Source organism: Hemitrygon akajei, chromosome 9 (genome assembly GCF_048418815.1).
Source record: "Hemitrygon akajei chromosome 9, sHemAka1.3, whole genome shotgun sequence".
In the NCBI taxonomy this organism is placed as follows: domain Eukaryota; kingdom Metazoa; phylum Chordata; class Chondrichthyes; order Myliobatiformes; family Dasyatidae; genus Hemitrygon; species Hemitrygon akajei.
This window is the reverse complement of record NC_133132.1, coordinates 21,357,943-21,377,444: the sequence shown is the minus strand read 5'-3', so window position 1 is coordinate 21,377,444 and position 19,502 is coordinate 21,357,943. Positions and strand designations below refer to the sequence as shown.

At 44.6% G+C, this 19,502-nt stretch overlaps 1 protein-coding gene across 3 annotated transcripts in view; it reads left to right on the top strand.

Moving 5' to 3' along the window:
* Positions 1-19,502, top strand: part of med15 (mediator complex subunit 15) — a 188,429-nt gene that overhangs the window by 112,450 nt on the left and 56,477 nt on the right. For all 3 annotated transcript variants that reach the window (XM_073055608.1, XM_073055607.1, XM_073055606.1), the window contains 2 exons: positions 6,781-6,908; positions 16,902-17,036. In XM_073055608.1, the coding sequence (XP_072911709.1) occupies positions 6,781-6,908; positions 16,902-17,036 (263 nt within the window). The remainder of the gene's footprint in view (positions 1-6,780; positions 6,909-16,901; positions 17,037-19,502) is intronic.

Genomic DNA, 19,502 nt, shown 5'->3' with positions numbered 1-19,502 from the left:
GAGCGTGGGAAGCACTCATCATAATTTTGTTCGTCCTGCAGCTTAAGAGGAAGATGTTAACCTAGAAGGATAGAAATCTACAGAACATTACAGGCCCTTTGGCCCACAGTGTTGGGCAGACCATGTCACCTGCTCTAGAACTGCCTAAAATTTCCCTGCCACATACCCCTCTCTCTTTCTATATACCTTTCTAAGACTCTCTCAAAAGACCCTATTGTATCTACTTCTATTAACCTCGCTGGCAGTGCATTCCATGCACCCACCACTCTGCGTGAAAAACTTACCCCTGACATCCCCCTTGTACCTACTTCCAAGCACCTTAAAACTGTGTCCTCTTGTGTTAGCCATTTCAGCCCTGGGAAAAAGCCTCTGACTATCCACATGATCAATGCCTCTCATCATCTTATACACCTCTATCAGGTCACTTCTCCTCCTCTGTCGCTCCAAGGAGAAAAGGCCAAGTTCACTCAGCCTGTTCTCATAAGGCATGCTCCCCAATCCAGGCAACGTCCTTGTAAATCTCCTCTGCACCCTTTCTTTGGTTTCCACATCCTTCCTGTAGTGAGGCAACCAGAACTGAGCACAGTACTCCAAGTGGGGTCAAGCTAAGGTCTTGTATAGCTGTAGCATTACCTCACAGCTGTTGAACTCAATCCCACAGCTGATGAAGGCCAACACACTATACATCTTCTTAACAGCACTGTCAACCTGCGCAGCAGCTTTGAATGTCCTGTGGACACAGACCCCAAGATCTTGCTGATCCTCCACACTGCCAAGAGTCTTACCATTAATATTATATTCTATCTTCAAATTTGACCTACCAAAATGAACCACTTCACCCTTATCTGGGTTGAACTCCATTTGCCACTTCTCAGCCCAGTTCTGCATCCTATCAATGTCGTACTGTAACCTCTGATAACCTTCCAGACTATCCACAACACCCCCAACTTTACTGTCATCAGTAAAATTACCTCATCCTGGTCATTTATAAAAATCACAAAGAGTAGGGATCCCAGAACAGATCCCTGAGGCACTCCACTGGTCACCGTCCTTATGCAGAATATGACCCGTCTACAACTACACTTTGCCAATTCTGGATCCACAAAGCAAGGTCTTCTTGCATCCCATGCCACCTCACTTTCTGAATGAGCCTCACGTGGGGAACCTTATCAGATACATTACATCCACATCTGATAAGCCAGATGTATCAGTATTATAGTGGAATAAAGGGAATTACACAGGCACGAGAGAGGAGCTGGCCAGAGTTGATTGGAGAGGGCACTAGCAGGGACGATGGCAGAGCAGCAATGGCTAGAGTGTCTAGGGCCATTCATTACTTATCCCAACTTTGCTTAAACATTGAAATTGAGCTTGTATGCACCATTTGTGCTGGCAGTTCATTCCATACTCTCACCACCCTCTGAGTGAAGAACCTTCCACTGATGTTCCCTTTAAACTTCTCATCATTGCCAAAAGTTTTTTCAGATATATAAAGAATTAAAGAAAGGGGGAAATGGATATCGGACCACTGGAAAATAATGCTAGAGAAGTAGTAATGGGGAATTAAAAAATTGGTGGAGGAACTTAATAAGTGTTTTGTGTCAGTCTTCACTGTGGAAGACACAAGCAGTGTGCCAGAAATTTGAGAGTGTCGGGGGAGAAGGTGCTTTGGAGGATGAAAAGTCTGAAACCACCTGGACCAGATGGACTACACCCCAGATTCTGAAGGAGGTGGCTGAAGAGATCGTGGAGGCATCTTTCTAGAATCACTAGATTCTGGAATTGTTCTGGACCAGTTGAAAATTGCAAGTGTCACCCCACCCTTTAAGGAGGGAGGGAGGCCTAAGAAAGGAAATTATAGGCCAGTTATCCCGCCACTGAAGTGGTGGGAAGATGTTGGAGGTCACTATTAAGGATGAGGTTTCGTGGTACTGGGAGGCACGTGATAAAATAAGCCAAAGTCATCATAATTGTGAGGTAAGGCCGGGTAAGCTCCTTTAATTAATCTTAATTAGTTTAGGAGTAGGTAATGGAGGCAGCAGTTAGGGCAGTTGAGTGCTCCATTTGCAGTATGTGGGAAGTCAGGGCAAGCACAATTGTCCCTGATGACTACACCTGTAAAAGGTGCATCCAGCTGCAGCTCCTGACTAAGCGAGTTAGGGAACTGGAACTGGAAGAAACTCTGATCATTCATGAGGCGGAGGCAGAAATAGACGGGAGTTTCAGGGAGATAGTTACCCCTAAAAGTCAGGAGAGGGAAGGGGAATAGACAGGAAGAGCAGAGCACCCCTGTGGCCGTTCCCATGAATAATAAGTATACCGTTTTGGATAGTGTTGGTGGGGACGACCTACCAGGGACAAGTTGCAGTGGTTGCGTCTCTGGCACCGAGACTGGACCCTCAGCTCAGAAGGGAAGGAGGGAAAAGAGGAGAGCAGTAGTGATAGGGGATTCGATAGTTAGGGGGACAGATAGGATGAGATCGAGAATCCCGGATGGTCTGTTGCCTCCCTGGTGCCAGGGTCCGAGATATCTCGGATTGAGTTCTCAGTATTCTCAAGAGGGAGGGTGAGCAGCCTGATGTCGTGGTCCATGTAGGGACCAATGACGTGGATAGGAAGAAGGAGGAGGTCCTGCAAAGAGACTTTAGGGAGTTAGGTGCAGAGTTGAAGGACAGGACCTCCAGGGTTGCAATCTCAGGACTGCTACCTGTGCCACGTGCTAGTGAGGCTAGAATTAGGAAGATAATGCAGCTAAATACGTGGCTAAGGAGTTGGTGCAGGAAGGAGGGCTTCATGTTTCTGGACAATTGGGCCTTGTTACAGGGAAGGTGGGACCTGTTCCGATGGGACGGGTTGCACCTGAACTGGAGGGGGACTAACATCCTTGTGGGATGGTTTGCTAGTGCTGCTCCGGGGGGTTTAAACTAGATTTTCAGGGGGAGGGGAACCAGAGTGTTAGAGCAGATAGTGAGGTGGAGGAGGATAAATGTCATGCAAGAACTGCAAGTATAGTGCATGGAGTAAAGCCAGATCTAACATATAAAGAGGCTTTGGGGAAAGAGAAACAGAATAAAGGGAGTAAAGATATTAAGGTAGAAAGGCTAAAGTGTGTGTACTTCAATGCAAGAAGCATCAGGAACAAAGGTGATGAACTGAGAGCTTGGATACATACATGGAATGATGATGTAGTGGCCATTACGGAGACTTGGCTGGCACCAGGGCAGGAATGGATTCTCAATATTCCTGGATTTCAGTGCTTTAAAAGGGATGGGGGGGGGGGAGGGGAGGAGGGGTGGCATTACTGGTCAGGGATACTATTACAGCTGCAGAAAGGGTGGGTAATGTAGCAGGATCCTCTTTTGAGTCAGTATGGGTGGAAGTCAGGAACAGGAAGGGAGCAGTTACTCTACTGGGGGTATTCTATAGGCCCCCTGGTAGCAGCAGAGATACCGAGGAGCAGATTGGGAGGCAGATTTTGGAAAGGTGCAAAAATAACAGGGTTGTTATCATGGGTGACTTGAACTTCTCTAATATTGATTGGCACCTGATTAGTTCCAAGGGTTTAGATGGGGCAGAGTTTGTTAAGTGTGTCCAGGATGGATTCCTGTCACAGTATGTTGACAGGCCGACTAGGGGGAATGCCATAGATCTAGTATTAGGTAACGAACCGGGTCAGGTCACAGATCTGTCAGTGAGTGAGCATCCGGGGGACAGTGACCACCGCTCCCTGACCTTTAGCATTATCATGGAAAAGGATAGAATCAGAGAGGACAGGAAAATTTTTCATTGGGGAAAGGCAAATTATGAGGCTATAAGGCTAGAACTTGTGGGTGTGAATTGGGATGATGTTTTTGCAGGGTAATGTACTATGGACATGTGGTCGATGTTTAAGGATCTCTTGCAGGATGTAAGGGATAAATTTGTCCCGGTGAGGAAGAAAAAGAATGGTAGGGTGAAGGAACCATGGGTGACAAGTGAAGTGGAAAATCTAGTCAAGTGGAAGAAGGCAGCATACATGAGGTTTAGGAAGCAAGGATCAGATGGGTCTATTGAGGAATATAGGGTAGCAAGAAAGGAGCTTAAGAAGGGGCTGAGAAGAGCAAGAAGGGGGCATGAGAAGGCCTTGGCGAGTAGGGTAAAGGAAAACCCCAAGGCATTCTTCAATTATGTGAAGAACAAAAGGATGACAGGAGTGAAGGTAGGACCGATTAGAGATAAAAGTGGGAAGGTGTGCCTGGAGGCTGTGGAAGTGAGCGAGGTCCTCAATGAATACTTCTCTTCGGTATTCACCACTGAGAGGGAACTTGATGACGGTGAGGACAATATGAGTGAGGTTGATGTTCTGGAGCATGTTGATATTAAGGGAGAGGAGGTGTTGGAGTTGTTAAAATACATTAGGACGGTTAAGTCCCCAGGGCCTGATGGAATATTCCCCAGACTGCTCCACGAGGCAAGGGAAGAGATTGCTGAGTCTCTGGCTAGGATCTTTATGTCCTCGTTGTCCACGGGAATGGTACTGGAGGATTGGAGGGAGGCGAATGTTGTCCCCTTGTTCAAAAAAGTTAGTAGGGATAGTCCGGGTAATTATAGACGAGTGAACCTTACGTCTGTGGTGGGAAAGCTGTTGGAAAAGATTCTTAGAGATAGGATTGATGGGCATTTAGAGAATCATGGTCTGATCAGGGACAGTCAGCATGGCTTTGTGAAGGGCAGATCGTGTGTAATAAGCCTGATAGAGTTCTTTGAGGAGGTGACCAGGCATATAGGTGAGGGTAGTGCAGTGGATGTGATCTACATGGAATTTAGTAAGGCATTTGATAAGGTTCCATACGGTAGGCTTATTCAGAAAGTCAGAATGCATGGGATCCAGGGAAGTTTGGCCAGGTGGATTCAGAATTGGCTTGCCTGCAGAAAGCAGAGGATCGTGGTGGAGGGAGTACATTTGGATTGGAGAGTTGTGACTAGTGGTGTCCCACAAGGATCTGTTCTGGGACCCCTACTTTTCATGATTTTTATTAACGACCTGGATGTGGGGGTAGAAGGAAGGGTTGGCAAGTCTGCAGACAACACAAAGGTTGGTGGTGTTGTGGATAGTGTAGAGGATTGTCAAAGATTGCAGAGAGACATTGATAGGATGCAGAAGTGGGCTGAGAAGTGGCAGATGGAGTTCAAACCGGAGAAGTGTGAGGTGCTACACTTTGGAAGGACAATCTCCAAGGCAGAGTACAAAGTAAATGGCAGAATACTTGGATGTGTGGAGGAGCAGAGGGATCTGGGGGTACATGTCCACAGATCCATGAAAGTTGCCTCACAGGTAGATAGGGTAGTTAAGAAAGCTTATGGGATGTTAGCTTTCAGAAGTGAAGGGATAGAGCTTAAGAGTTGCGGGGTAATGATGCAGCTCTATAAAACTCTAGTTAGGCCACACTTGGAGTACTGTGTCCAGTTCTGGTCGCCTCACTATAAGAAGCATGTGGAAGCACTGGAAAGGGTACAGAGGAGATTTACCAGGATGCTGGCTGGTTTAGAGAGTATGGATTATGATCAGAGATTAAGGGAGCTAGGGCTTTACTCTTTGGAGAGAAGGAGGACGAGAGGAGACATGATAGAGATGTATAAGATATTAAGAGGAATAGATAGAGTGGACAGCTTAATACAAGAGGACATGACTTTAAGGTAAGGGGTGGGAAGTTCAAGGGGGATATTAGAGGAAGGTTTTTCACTCAGAGAGTGGTTGGTGCGTGGAATGCACTGCCTGAGTCAGTGGTGGAGGCAGATACACTAGTGAAGTTTAAGAGACTACTAGACAGGTATATTGAGGAATTTAAGGTGGGGGGTTATATGGGAGGCAGGGTTTAAGGGTTGTCGCAACATTGTGGGCCGAAGGGCCTGTACTGAGTTGTATTATTCTATGTTCTATAATTTCCTTAAGGGGAAATCTTGCCATATAGATCCGTTGGAATTCTTTGAGGAAATAACAGGCAGGATAGATGAAAGATGTTGCTTACTGGGATTATCAGAAGGCCTTTGACAAGATGCCACAAATGAGGCTGCTTAACAAAGTAGGAGCCCATTGTATTACTGGAAAGATATGCGTGTTGATAGAGGATTGGTTGACTGGCAGGAGACAAAGAGCGCGAGTAAAAGGGGGTCTTTTCAAATCGGCTGCCAGTGTCTAGCGGTGATCCACAACAGTCCGTGTTGGGAGCACTTCTTTTCTCGTTATATGTCAATGATTTGGATGATAGAATTGATGGCCGAGTTTGTGCACGATACAAAGATAGTGGGAATGGAGTTGGTGTTGAGGAAGTGAGGTGTCTGCGGAAGGACTTGGACAGATTGGGACAGTGGGCAAAGTGGCAGATGAAATATAGTGTGGGAAGTGAATGGTCATGCACTTTGTTGGAAGGAATAAACGTGTAGACTGTTTTGTAATCTGGGAGGGAATTCAAAAAGCAGGCGTGCGAGGGGATTTTGGTGTCTTTGTGTAGGATTCCCTAAAGGTTAACTTGCGGGTTGAGTCGGTGGTGAGAAAGATTAAGAAAATGTGAGAGAGGGAGACATCAGGATGTGAGAACAGGTGGGTCCTGCTCAGTACAAACTCAGTGAGGTTTAATGTCCGTCACCGTCAGGCTGGTTGATGAATTGCTATTAAATGTTGATTTTATCTGTTCTTCCTGTAAGGCTGAGAATTTTGAAGTAATATGTGCTGGGTTGCAAGTTCCAGGAAATCCTCACTGACTGTATAAAACCATGCCAAAATTTGATCATCTATTGCAGTTCTGGTCCAGCTCCATCCCCAAGTGCTTTCCTGCCAAGTCCATCCGCACAGACAACACAGAGCCCAGCTGCAGCGAGGACCCCCCAGAATTTCAGTGTCCCTTCTCCAGGCCCCCTCAACACTCCAGGTAATGGTAGAGAGATAAGTAATTGTCTTAAATGCTCGAACTCTCCATCTCATTAACTACAGGGAAACTGATCCTTTCAGCATATGCGTTTGGAATGCATTTATTGTAAAATGGCAAGAGTTCTACATCTGTGTAATGTTGTTTTCTTTTGCAGTTCTGTCACTACTTTTAAGATTGTAAAGAGGTGTCCATTATAATGTTGCGATATCCTTTTTCACATTCTCCCAATGTGATGGGGTTGGCTCATTACCAAGATTGATGTCCTGGTTTTTAATAAATCAACCAACTTTGGTTCATATTCATCCTCACAAGTGTCTCTGTGGAAACTGTACTATGTTCTTGTCCATGCATCTCTTGACATGCAGAAATAGTGTTCCTTGTACTGATGTCCAGAGATGTTACCCGAGCTGCAGCCCAAGGTCTGTGCTAGAAACATTCACCGTTTTATTATCAGCTTACTGTAGAAAGCCTTTTGAAAGTTTATTGGAAGCCACTGTGCAATATGCCCACGGATTCAGACGCAAACAAGAGAAAATCTGCAGATGCTGGAAATCCAAGCCACACACACAAAATGCTGGAGGAACTCGGGGAGAGCCAAGAGGCATCTAGGGCAAAGAGCACAGTTGATGTTTCGGGCTGAGACCCTTCAGCAGGACCTGTAGTATTTTGTGTGTCCCACAGATTCAATGTTGGTTTTTCTGAGAAATTTACCACATGGAAGTCAGCCATTGATCCCATCAAATGTATAGTGTCTGAGAAAGCCCCGCCCAGCCTATCTCACTGCTAGCATTAGATCTATAACTCTGTTGCCACACCTACCTTCTGATTTTTAACCTAGTGAGGCTTCTGCCTCTCTAATTCGTTCAGGCAGTGAATTTCAGACCCCCAACAGTCTTGAAGTGAGAACATTTCCTTGTCTCCCTCTAATCCTTCTTTTACTTTAAATCTGACCTTGGGGTTTTGACATCTCAAATCAAGAACCAGGTCTGTCCTGCATCTCAGATGTTCATATTTTAGACAACTCCAACTCTACTTCCTTTAAAGAGAGCGTTTTGATTCATGCCTCATAGCTACAGCTCAGTTTCAGCAAGATCATCGTAAACCTCCCTGATTTATTCTCAATACCTGGGCCTTTCAAAAGTACCTAGTATACTTTTTAGCTTCCTGAGCTGCTATGTTTAAAGATCGATGAACATCAACTCTTTTCACCGTTCTTCCCCATGTCAATGAGATAGAGATTAGTTTGATATATGCATGTCACATGTACATCAAAATACTTGGCGTCGAATCAAATCAGTAAGGATTGTGCTGAGCAGCCAGTGAGTGTTACTATGCTTCCAGCACCAACAGGGTGTGCTCACAACTCACTGTCATGGGAAGAAGGTACAAACTCCTTACAGACGGCAGCAGGAGCTGAATCCACTCACAGTTAAGCTACTGTCCCACCCTGCTATACTGGACTCTATTTGTCTTTTTTTGCTATCCCAAATGCTTTACTTTTGAGCAACACACACAAAATGCTGGTGGAACGTTGCTGAGAGAAACAAAAAAACACTCAAGTTGGAGGAACAACACCTTATATTCCATCTGGGTAGCCTCTAACCTGATGGCATGAACATTGACTTCTCAAACTTCCGTTAATGCCCCTCCTCCCCTTCTTACCCCATCCCTGATATATTTAGTTTTTTTCCCCCCTCCTTTTTTTTCTCTCTCTGACCATCACTCTGCCTGTTCTCCATCTCCCTCTGGTGTTCCCCCCCCCCCCCCCCCTTTCTCCCGAGGCCTCCCTTCCCATGATCCTTTCCCTTCTCCAGCTCTGTATCCCTTTTGCCAATCACCTTTCCAGCTCTTAGCTTCATCCCTCCCCCTCCGGTCTTCTATCATTTCGCATTTCCCCCTCCCCCTCCTACTTTCAAATCTCTTACTATCTTTCCTTTCAGTTAGTCCTGACGAAGGGTCTCGGCCCGAAACATCGACAGTGCTTCTCCCTATAGATGCTGCCTGGCCTGCTGCGTTCCACCAGCATTTTGTGTGTGTTGCTTGAATTTCCAGCATCTGCAGATTTCCTCATGTTTGCATTACTTTTGACTACTTTGATTTTAATCCTCTCTCCATTCAGCCTGCTTGACCAGAGACCATCTCTCTTCCTGCATTCTAAAGCTTTCCTCTTCAAGGTTAGCCTCGTGTTGAGTGTTTGGATCACTTTTTTATAGAGCCCCTATATCATTACAAAACAAAATGTATATTAATAAAGGTAAGGGAGGGCATTTAATTGCTAATAAATTACTAGTTACAATCCAGCAGGTACGATGACCTAAGTGCACTGTTCCTTCCCATCAAGCCAGGGAGGGTAAATGGAGATGAGATGAACCAGTGGAGTGGTACGACGGGCTCAGGTGGGTGAAGGGTTTCCTAGGTTCCAAACTCCAGCGAGGTGGAAAAAGAACTTGCATGTGAACAGCCTCAGGGTATTTGAAATGACACTGCAGCCAGCGAGTGACGGGCTAAAGTGAATCCGTTATTGAAATACATTCGGATACAGAAGCCAGATAACATCTGGACTGAGACCCCACAAAACAGAATTTGAGAACTGACTGGCTGTCGATGGCAACTGGGGGTCAAGACTGGCTGTGACAGAGGAGTCACTGTTCCCCTTTTGTGAGGACATGCTCTCAGGTCCACTGAAACTAGGCTGTAGCAGTTGTATCAAGTTGCTTTAGATCTTGGCATCACAGGAGACTACTGATATAGGAATGCAAAGCAAAAGAAAAACAAACTGCTGGAGGAACTCAGTCAGGAGGCTCCATAGTTGCTGCTTGACCCACTGAGTTCTCCTGTCGGTTTATTGATCTTACCACCTCCTGGATTTGTTCTTACACTGATCTTTAATTTAATGGAAGGCCTTATCCTAGGTGGTAACCAGCAGTTCATTCTGTGACCTTGACGATTTTCTCCAAACAATTTCTGATCCTGTTGTGATATATACACAATCTCCATAAGTGTGGCTTCAGATTAGATGGATCCTCGTCAAGCTAGACCTTGGACTATGTTTGTTATGAGTATCGATTTCCAAGCCATTACAGGAGGATGGGTTACTATTTTATCTTGCACATCATACATCACAACATTAATTAATGAGCTTCTGTTTAATAGCAGTCCTGGCGAGATGTGGCAGGCCGTTGATCTCTGGCTGTAGAACCAGTGTTGATGTGACAGGGTGCTGGCTAATTCCTGTTTAAATTATCTGATAGGAGTAAATCCCTCACAGATTGAACTGTAAGGGAGACTGACCGACTCCCCCCCAAATCCCCGGACCGAGAGCACACTTCCTGCAGTTCCAGGATGTTTGGAGTCATGTACAGAGTACTGAAGTGAAAAGCTAAGCTGACCGGCACACTAACCAGCCTCCTTTAGTTATTCTGCAGGCAAAGAGTAGGTATCTGGAAAATAGAACATAGAATAGTACAGTACATTACAGGCCCTTCGGCCCACATTGTTGTGCCGACCCTCAATCCCTGCCTCCCATGTAACCCCCCACCTTAAATTCCTCCATATACCTGTCTAGTAGTCTGTTAAACTTCATTAGTGTATCTGCCTCCACCACTGACTCAGGCAGTGCATTCCACGCACCAACCACTCTCTGAGTGAAAAACCTTCCTCTAATATCCCCCTTGAACTTCCCTCCCCTTACCTTAAAGCCATGTCCTCTTGTACTGAGCAGTGGTGCCCTGGGGAAAGGCGCTAGCTGTCCACTCTATCTATTCCTCTTAATATCTTATACACCTCTATCGTGTCTCCTCTCGTCCTCCTTCTCTCCAAAGAGTAAAGCCTTAGCTCCCTTAATCTCTGATCATAATGCATACTCTCTAAACCAGGCAGCATCCTGGTAAATCTCCTCTGTACCCTTTCCAATGCTTCCACATCCTTCCTATACTGAGGCAACCAGAACTGGGCACAGTACACCAAGTGTGGCCTAACTGGAGTTTTATAGAGCTAAATCATTACATCGCGTCTCTTAAACTCTATCCCTCGACTTATGAAAGCTAAAACCCCATAAGCTTTCTTAAATACCCTATCTACCTGTGAGGCAACTTTCAGGGATCTGTGGACATGTACCCCCAGATCCCTCTGCTCCCCCACACTACCAATTATCCTGCCATTTACTTTGTACTCTGCCTTGGAGTTTGTCCTTCCAAAGTGTACCACCTCACACTTCTCTGGGTTGAACTCCATCTGCCACTTCTCAGCCCACTTCTGCATCCTATCAGTGCCTCTCTGCAATCTTCGACAATCCTCTACACTATCTACAACACCACCAACCTTTGTGTCGTCTGCAGACTTGCCAACCCACCCTTCTACCCCCACATCCAGGTCGTTAATAAAAATCACAAAAAGTAGGGGGCCCAGAACAGATCCTTGTGGGACACCACTAGTCACAACCCTCCAATCCGAAAGTACTCCCGCCACCATAACCCTCTGCCTTCTGCAGGCAAGCCAATTCTGAATCCACCTGGCCAAACTTCCTTGGATCCCGTGCCTTCTGACTTTCTGAATAAGCCGACCATGTGGAACCTTATCAAATGACTTACTAAAGTCCATGTAGATCACATCCACTGCACTATCCTCATCTATATGTCTGGTCACCTCTTCGAAGAACTCTATCAGGCTTGTTACACACGATCTGCCCTTCACAAAGCCATGCTGACTGTCCCTGATCAGACCATGATTCTCTAAATGCCCATAGATCCTATCTCTAAGAATCTTTTCCAACAGCTTTCCCACCACAGATGTAAAGCTCACTGGTCTATAATTACCTGGACTATCCCTACTAACTTTTTTGAACAAGAGGACATAAAGATCCTAGCCAGAGGCTCAGCAATCTCTTCCCTCGCCTCGTGGAGCAGCCTGGAGAATATTCCATCAGGCCCCGGGGACTTAACCGTCCTAATGTATTTTAACAATTCCAACACCTCCTCTTCCTTAATATCAACATGCTCCAGAACATCAACCTCACTCATATTGTCCTCACCGTCATCAAGTTCCCTCTCAGTGGTGAATACCGAAGAGAAGTATTCATTGAGGACCTCACTCACTTCCACAGCCTCCAGGCACATCTTCCCACTTTTATCTCTAATTGGTCCTACCTTCACTCCTGTCATCCTTTTGTTCTTCACATAATTGAAGAATGTCTTGGGGTTTTCCTTTACCCTACTCGCCAAGGCCTTCTCATGCCCCCTTCTTGCTCTTATCAGCCCCTTCTTAAGCTCCTTTCTTGCTACCCTATATTCCTCAATAGACCCACCTGATCCTTGCTTCCTAAACCTCATGTATGCTACCTTCTTCCACCTGACTAGATTTTCCACTTCACTTGTCACCCATGGTTCCTTCACCCTACCATTCTTTTTCTTCCTCACCGGGACAAATTTATCCCTAACATCCTGCAAGAGATCCTTAAACATCGACCACATGTCCATAGTACATTACCCTGCAAAAACATCATCCCAGTTCACACCCACAAGTTCTAGCCTTATAGCCTCATAATTTGCCTTTCCCCAATGGAAAAGTTTTCCTGTCCTCTCTGATTCTATCCTTTTCCATGATAATGCTAAAGGTCAGGGAGCGGTGGTCACTGTCCCCTAGATGCTCACCCACTGACAGATCTGTGACCTGACCCGGTTCATTACCTAATACTAGATCTAGTATGGCATTCCCCCTAGTCGGCCTGTCAACATACTGTGACAGGAATCCATCCTGGACACACTTAACAAACTCTGCCCCATCGAAATCCTTGAAACTAATCAAGTGCCAATCAATATTAGGGAAGTTAAAGTCACCCATGATAACAACCCTGTTATTTTTGCACCTTTCCAAAATCTGCCTCCCAATCTGCTCCTCGGTATCTCTGCTGCTACCAGGGGGCCTATAGAATACCCCCAGTAGAGTAACTGCTCCCTTCCTGTTACGGACTTCCACCCATACTGACTCAAAAGAGAATTCTGCTACATTACCCACCCTTTCTGTAGCTGTAATAGTATCCCTGACCAGTAATGCCACCCATCCTCCCCTTTTTCCCCCTCTCTATCCCTTCTAAAGCACTGAAATCCAGGAATATTGAGAATCCATTCCTGCCCTGGTGCCAGCCAAGTCTCTGCAATGACCACTACATCATCATTCTATGTATGTATCCAAGCTCGCAGTTCATCACCTTTGTTCCTGATGCTTCTTGCATTGAAGTACACACACTTTAGCACTTCTACCTTACTACCTTTACACCCTTTATTCTGCTTCTCTTTCCTCAAAGCCTCTCTCTATGTTAGATCTGGCTTTACTCCATGCATTTCTTTCACTGCTCTATCGCTCCGGGTCCCATCCCCCTTGCAAATTAGTTTAAACCCTCCCAAAAATGATGCCATACGTAGAGGATAGGAACAGGAATGATGGATTACAGGTGGCTTTTCCCAGTCCTCTAGTCTGTCACTGTCGTGGTTACTTGAAATGACCTGGAGGCACAGACAATTCTTCGAGAAGTTTAAACCTTTATTTGCAAACAAAGGCTGAGGCAATCAATGAACTTGTCACCGAAAGCCCACCCAGCTCCGGTGTACAGCATTCTTTATAGTAATTTCTTATCTCAGTTACATTTCGGTTTCATCAGCATACCCAATCAATTTTTAATTGCATATCATCTATTCATTAACTAATCAATCGCTCTTGCCTAGCTCTCGATGCGCCACCATTATTTTTCACCCATTCACATTGGGGCCCTATTCTTGGCCAAGGTTATTTTTCCAGACAACCTCCCTCACATTACATTCCTGCTCGCAGCATCCTGTCCGCCACCGTTATCTCTTACTAAACAAAGGCTGAGTGTAATACATGGAGTACATTTCAGCTAATAGTGCTGCTAGCTAAACAGGTGTTCTTTAACTGCCACAGTATGTAGCTAAGAGAATACAAGGTATCTAGTAAAACAATACATAGCAAAATGTGTCTCGTAAAATAATACATAATAATATTCAGTACATAGATGTGATTACATAGTGTAGTAAATAGCTAGTACGTAGTGATTATATTTCAGGTATATTTCTCAATATCACCAGCCCTTGCCACTTTGTATACTCTGCTTTTCAATTTAACATTATCTTTGTTAACCACGGATTGTATCACTTTCTCACGGAATCCTGCTTTCTAACAGGGATAAATTCCAGCTGAGTGTCATAGACCAGGTGTCTGATTACGTGTCACTGTTCATCTCATCTGTCTCCTGATTTATTTTCCAGTCCGTACATGTTCGTACTATTACCTTGCCCTTATTTATGTTCAAGATGCTAGTTTTGACCCTCAAGCTCTGGAATTCTATTACGCTTGTATATTGTAGTTACCACTTCCCTGGGACATCTTATTAACTGCAAGATCTCTTAGTAATCCTTTCTTGTTACACCATGAGCAAATCTAAAACAATCTGTTCCTGGGTGGGTTTGGAAACATGCCACTCTAAGACGAGACCCTTCCCAGTGTGACTGTTCCAGTCAGTTGCCTGATTGATTGGAGCAGTCACAGAGTCCTACATGTAGCCCATTCCGTTCACTGCCTTCATGCTGACCAGTTCCCCAGTGTTTAGGTAAAAGGCAGAGGAAGAAGCATACACAGGGGAACCTCTTTTGATCGGCATGTTTTTGCCCCAGTGAGGAAAGACGCTTCAGAGTCTCCACTGTGGAACACTCTGGCAATATGGTGGAAGTTCCAGGTGTCGGGGCAACAAGTGTGTGAAATTAACCATAACTAGAGAGAAGGTTCTTGGAAAACTAAAGGGTCTGAAGGTAGGTAAGTCACCTGGACCAGATGATGTATGCCACCGGCTTCCAAAAGAGGTGGCTGAAGAGATTGTAGAGGCATTAGTAATGATTTTTCAGTCACTAGATTTTGGAATGGCTCCGGAAGACTAGAAAATTACAAATGTCACTCCACACTTCAAGAAGGGAGAGAGGCAGAAGAAAGGAAACTATTGACCAGTTAGTCTGACCTCAGTGGTTGGGAAGATGTTGGAGTTGATTATTAAGGATGAGGTCTCAGGGTACTTGGAGGCACATGATAAAAATGGGTGATATTATTCTGTTGAAATTCTTTGAAAAAGTAACAAGCAGAATAGACAAAAAGGAGAATCAGTGAACGATGTGTATTAGATTTTCAGAAGACCTTTGACAAGATGCCACACACGAGGCTGCTTAACAAGTTACAAGCCCATGGTATTACAGGAAAGATTCTAGCATGGATAAAGAGTGGGAATAAAGGGAGACTTTTCTGACTGGCTGCTGGCAACTGGTAGTGTTCTAAGGGGTCTTGTTGGGACCAGCTCTTTTTACGTTAGGTGTCAGTGATTTGGATGATGGAATTGATGGCTTTGTTGCAAAGTTTGCAGATGATATGAAGATAGGTGGAGGGGCAGGTAGTTTTAAGGAAGTGGAGAGGCCACAGAAGGACTTGATAGATTAGGTGAATGGGCAAAGAAGTGGCAGATGCAATACAGTGTTGTTAAGTGTGTGGTCATGCACTTTAGTAGAAGAATTGAAAGGGTTGACTATTTTCTAAATACAAAAGACACTGAAGTGCAAAGGGATTTGGGAGTTCTTGTGCAGGATTCCCCGAAAGTTAATTTGCAGGTTGAGTCTGTGGTGAGGAAGGCAAATGCAATGTTAGCATTCATTTGAAGAGGACTAGAATGTACTACAAGTATGTAATATTGAAACTTTATAAAGCACTGGTGACCTCTCACTTGGAGTATTTTGAGCAGGTTTGAGCCCCTTAGAAAGGATGTGCTAAATCTGGAGAGGATTCAAAGGAGGTTCACAAAAATGATTCCAGGTTTGAATGGCTTGTCACATGAAGAGCGTTTGTTGGCTTTGGTCCTGTATTCACTAGAGTTCAGAAGAATGAGGGGTGACCTTATTGAAACCTGTTAAATGGTTGATACCTTGATAGAGTAGATGTGGAGAGGATGGTGAGAGAGTCTAAGACCAGAGGACACAGCCTCAGAATCAAGGGGCATCCTTTTAGAACGGACATGAAGAGGAATTTCTTTAGCCAGTGAGTGGTGAATCTGTGGAATTCTTTGCCACAAGCAGCTGTGAAGGGCAAGTCTTTATGTGTAGTTAAGGCAGAGGTTGATAGATTCTTGATTGGTCAGGGCATGAAGGGATACGGGGAGAAAGCAAGAGATTGGGGCTGAGAGGAAAATTGGATCAGCCAAGATGAAATGGCAGAGCAGACTTGATGGAGGGGCTCCTATATCTTATGGTCTTATTATTGGATCTCATTGTAGTTAATTGAAGGCCCAAAGTGGGCGATATGTCAGTCAGAGAACTTCTGGGGAGTGATTAAATCAGGTCATAAATTTTAGATGACGGGAAAGGACAAGGAGAATATCTGAATTCGAATGGGTTGAGAAGGGATCTGGCTAGAATAAAGTGAAACAAAATATTGTTCAGTCTAACTGTGGCAGAATGTTAGATGTTTCACATAAAATCAGGCACATTTCCACGGGGGTGGGATGAGAGAATGGCAGTTAAAGGGAATCCCATGCAAAGGGGCTGATGGGGAAAACAATGGTGATCTCTTTATGGAAGCATAAGGCTTGGCTAGAATACCCATTGAGTACTTGGTCTCATCTTTACTCTCTTTTGAAGAAGAGACAGCCACGTTGCGACTCTGTGCCCAAGTTGACACTGGAGTTTGATGTACTGGAGATGCCTTAGGGTTTGTGATTCTCTGTACTGAAATAGACACGGTGTTCAGACACTGACACCAACACACCTTGTATACCAGAGTGTCGGGGTGCTTGCTCTCCTGCAGAACTAACGGTTGTGAAGATTTCAGTGTCCAATTCTTCTAGTTAATATCTATTACTCTATGGTGAAGATGTTGCTGCATTTGGATGGTCACAGGCTTACAGAAGGATATGGATTTAAGCTGAGAGACATGCTTTTGACATTACAGTGAACCCAGGCTCAGTTCCAAGCCCAGCTGGTCGGACACAGACCGAGGAACAGCAGTACCTGGACAAACTGAAGCAGCTGTCCAAGTACATTGACCCTTTGAGGCGGATGATCAATAAAATAGACAAAAATGAAGGTGAGTCTGAAAGGGAACCTTCCATTCTTCCCCATCTCTGGGGTTCTGAAGCCTTTATGTCGGAGCAGTCAGAGTGTTGGTAGCTTCCTCTAGTAACATTGTAAGTTACTGGTTTAAAAAAAGTGACCTCAACGCAATAGGGAGCCTCAGCCTGGCGTGGCACACAGTTTTTCTGCCCGGTTTGCCGTTGTGTTACAAGTTTTGATTTGATTGGTAAGTTTGAGTTACTTTTACTTAAAAGACTTTCAAGATTGTTTGATGTTATTTCCTGTATACAAGTGTGGAGGAGAACAAAATAACTGCAGGTTAGTGTCCATTTGCTGTCTGTCAGGTTAGCCACCGAAAGCCAGAGCTCCTCCTGGACATTGTGCAAGTCTGGTCAGTAGCTTAATGAGGTTCTACCAGTTATTAAATGCAAGGGTTCACGTGCTTTTTCCCAGCCTGGACTGTGAAAGATTAAACAATGTGTTCAATAAAGACATGAAAAGTACAGTTGTTTGTGTGTTACTAGTCAGGCAGATTGTACTTGTCTAATATTGTGACATAGATGAAGATCAGACCATATTTTTTGAGTAATTAATGGCGAAAACCAGGTAATTACAAAGGGTTCACAGACTTTATCTTGCAGATGTAACTGCTGAATACATTGGACAACAAAGTTTTTGCTTCCTCAATACTTTTGAGTGTATTTTACGGATTTTTGGCTGGTGATCATGAAAATCACCATGAAATTTCCCTATTGCACCGTTTTTTTGAAACCACCAATATTTGTTATTTCAGTTCTTGATTCAAGTAAGAATAACTGATGACAAAATTAAGGGAAGTACTTTTGTTGGCCCACAAATCGAACAGTTCATCTGTGATAGGCGATTCGAAGAACTTCTAGTGGGACTGGAGAAAATAGCTTGGAAGGCATTCAAGGGTATCGTTGAAAAATTTCTTGGCAGCTACAGAGCACCAAACTAAACACAGCTGGTTGAGTTTGTGCTTCAAGCACACAAAACCACGAAGTTCATTATGTCACGAAAGATTAATGTTCTGCATTCCCATTTGGACTTCTTCCCTGCAAGTCTTGGAGCTGTCAGTGACGAGCATGGTGAAAGGTTTCACCAGGACATGGCAGTCGTGGAGAAATGGTACCAGGGCAATTGGAATCTATCAATGCTGGCTGATTATTGTTGGACACATAACCAAGAAGCCTCAGACACGAAAATGATCAATGAAACATTTTTAGCTTAGTTGAACTATTGCAAATCATCAGCACTATAATGGAATTAAATGCATTATATTCAATACAAGTTAATTTCTTGTGAAATAAGTCGTCTGAAATTACATTTGTGTCAAGCTTCAAGTGGTCTATCATTAAAATCAATTTCTGAGGAAGCAAGACTTACAAAAAAATTGTTGTCCAGTGATATTTATTTATAATAAAGAGATAATTGAGCCCATTGATTCCATGCCAGGTCCCAAAAGAGCAGTCCCATCGGTTCCACCCCCAACAGTAATACACCCCCCCCCCCCCAGGATTTTTCTGGAGCACTGGAACCCATTCTCTCAAAATTGAATTCCCTGTAACGGGTGGTTTACAGTGACAGCTGGCACGTGGCAGGAGGGCTTGGCAGGACCCAAGGATGTGTAATCTCAAAGCAGACTGCAGCAGAGCCCAGGTCGCTGGAACTGTGAGCCAGTTCTTCTTCGATTCTGCATTGCCAGTGGTGAATGAAAGTTCTAAAAGCAGGAAGTAATTGGCAAAATAGAAGGGTTCATAAAGACAGCAACAGGTGGTGAAGCCAAGTTGTGGAATTAATAATCTACTGCTGTCCCATGAATGAGCATTAGATCGTCAGAAGCAGGAGTAGGCAGTGAGGCTCCCTGAGCCTGTTCCACCTTTCCCTGTGTCTCATCAATGTTCCTGTTGGTACAATACAACAGTCAATAAAGCATAGAAATACAGTTGTATCAGTGTGATGGCCTGTTCCGGGGCCTGTTGGTCCTGGCTTTAATGCTGTGGTACTGGTTCCCGGATGGTAGCAGCTGGAACAGTTTGTTGGTAGGGTGACTCGGGTCCCCAATGATCCTTTGGGCCCTTTTTATGCACTGTAAATGTCCTGAATAGCGAGAATTCACATCTACAGATGTGCTGGGCCGTCAGTTCATGTAAAAGATTTAGTAAACAAGACCTTCCTTGTCCTTAGTCTTGAGCACACCCAGCCTCCTCTTACGGAGAGTTATAGAGGTTTCACGGTTTCTGTGTAAAGACATTTTTCCTTCAGGTCAGTTGTCAATGTCCCTTTACTGTGATGCTTTGCTCCTTAATCCTAGAAAGAAAGCAATATGCTGGAAACAAACTTGTGAAGTTTGTTCTAGGATTAAATAACACCTGGAGAGTGGGAGAGGCAGAAATGGCTGTCAATCCCTTGTATGTCTTAGTGAGATTATATCTTTTCCCTCTAACCCCCCCTCCCC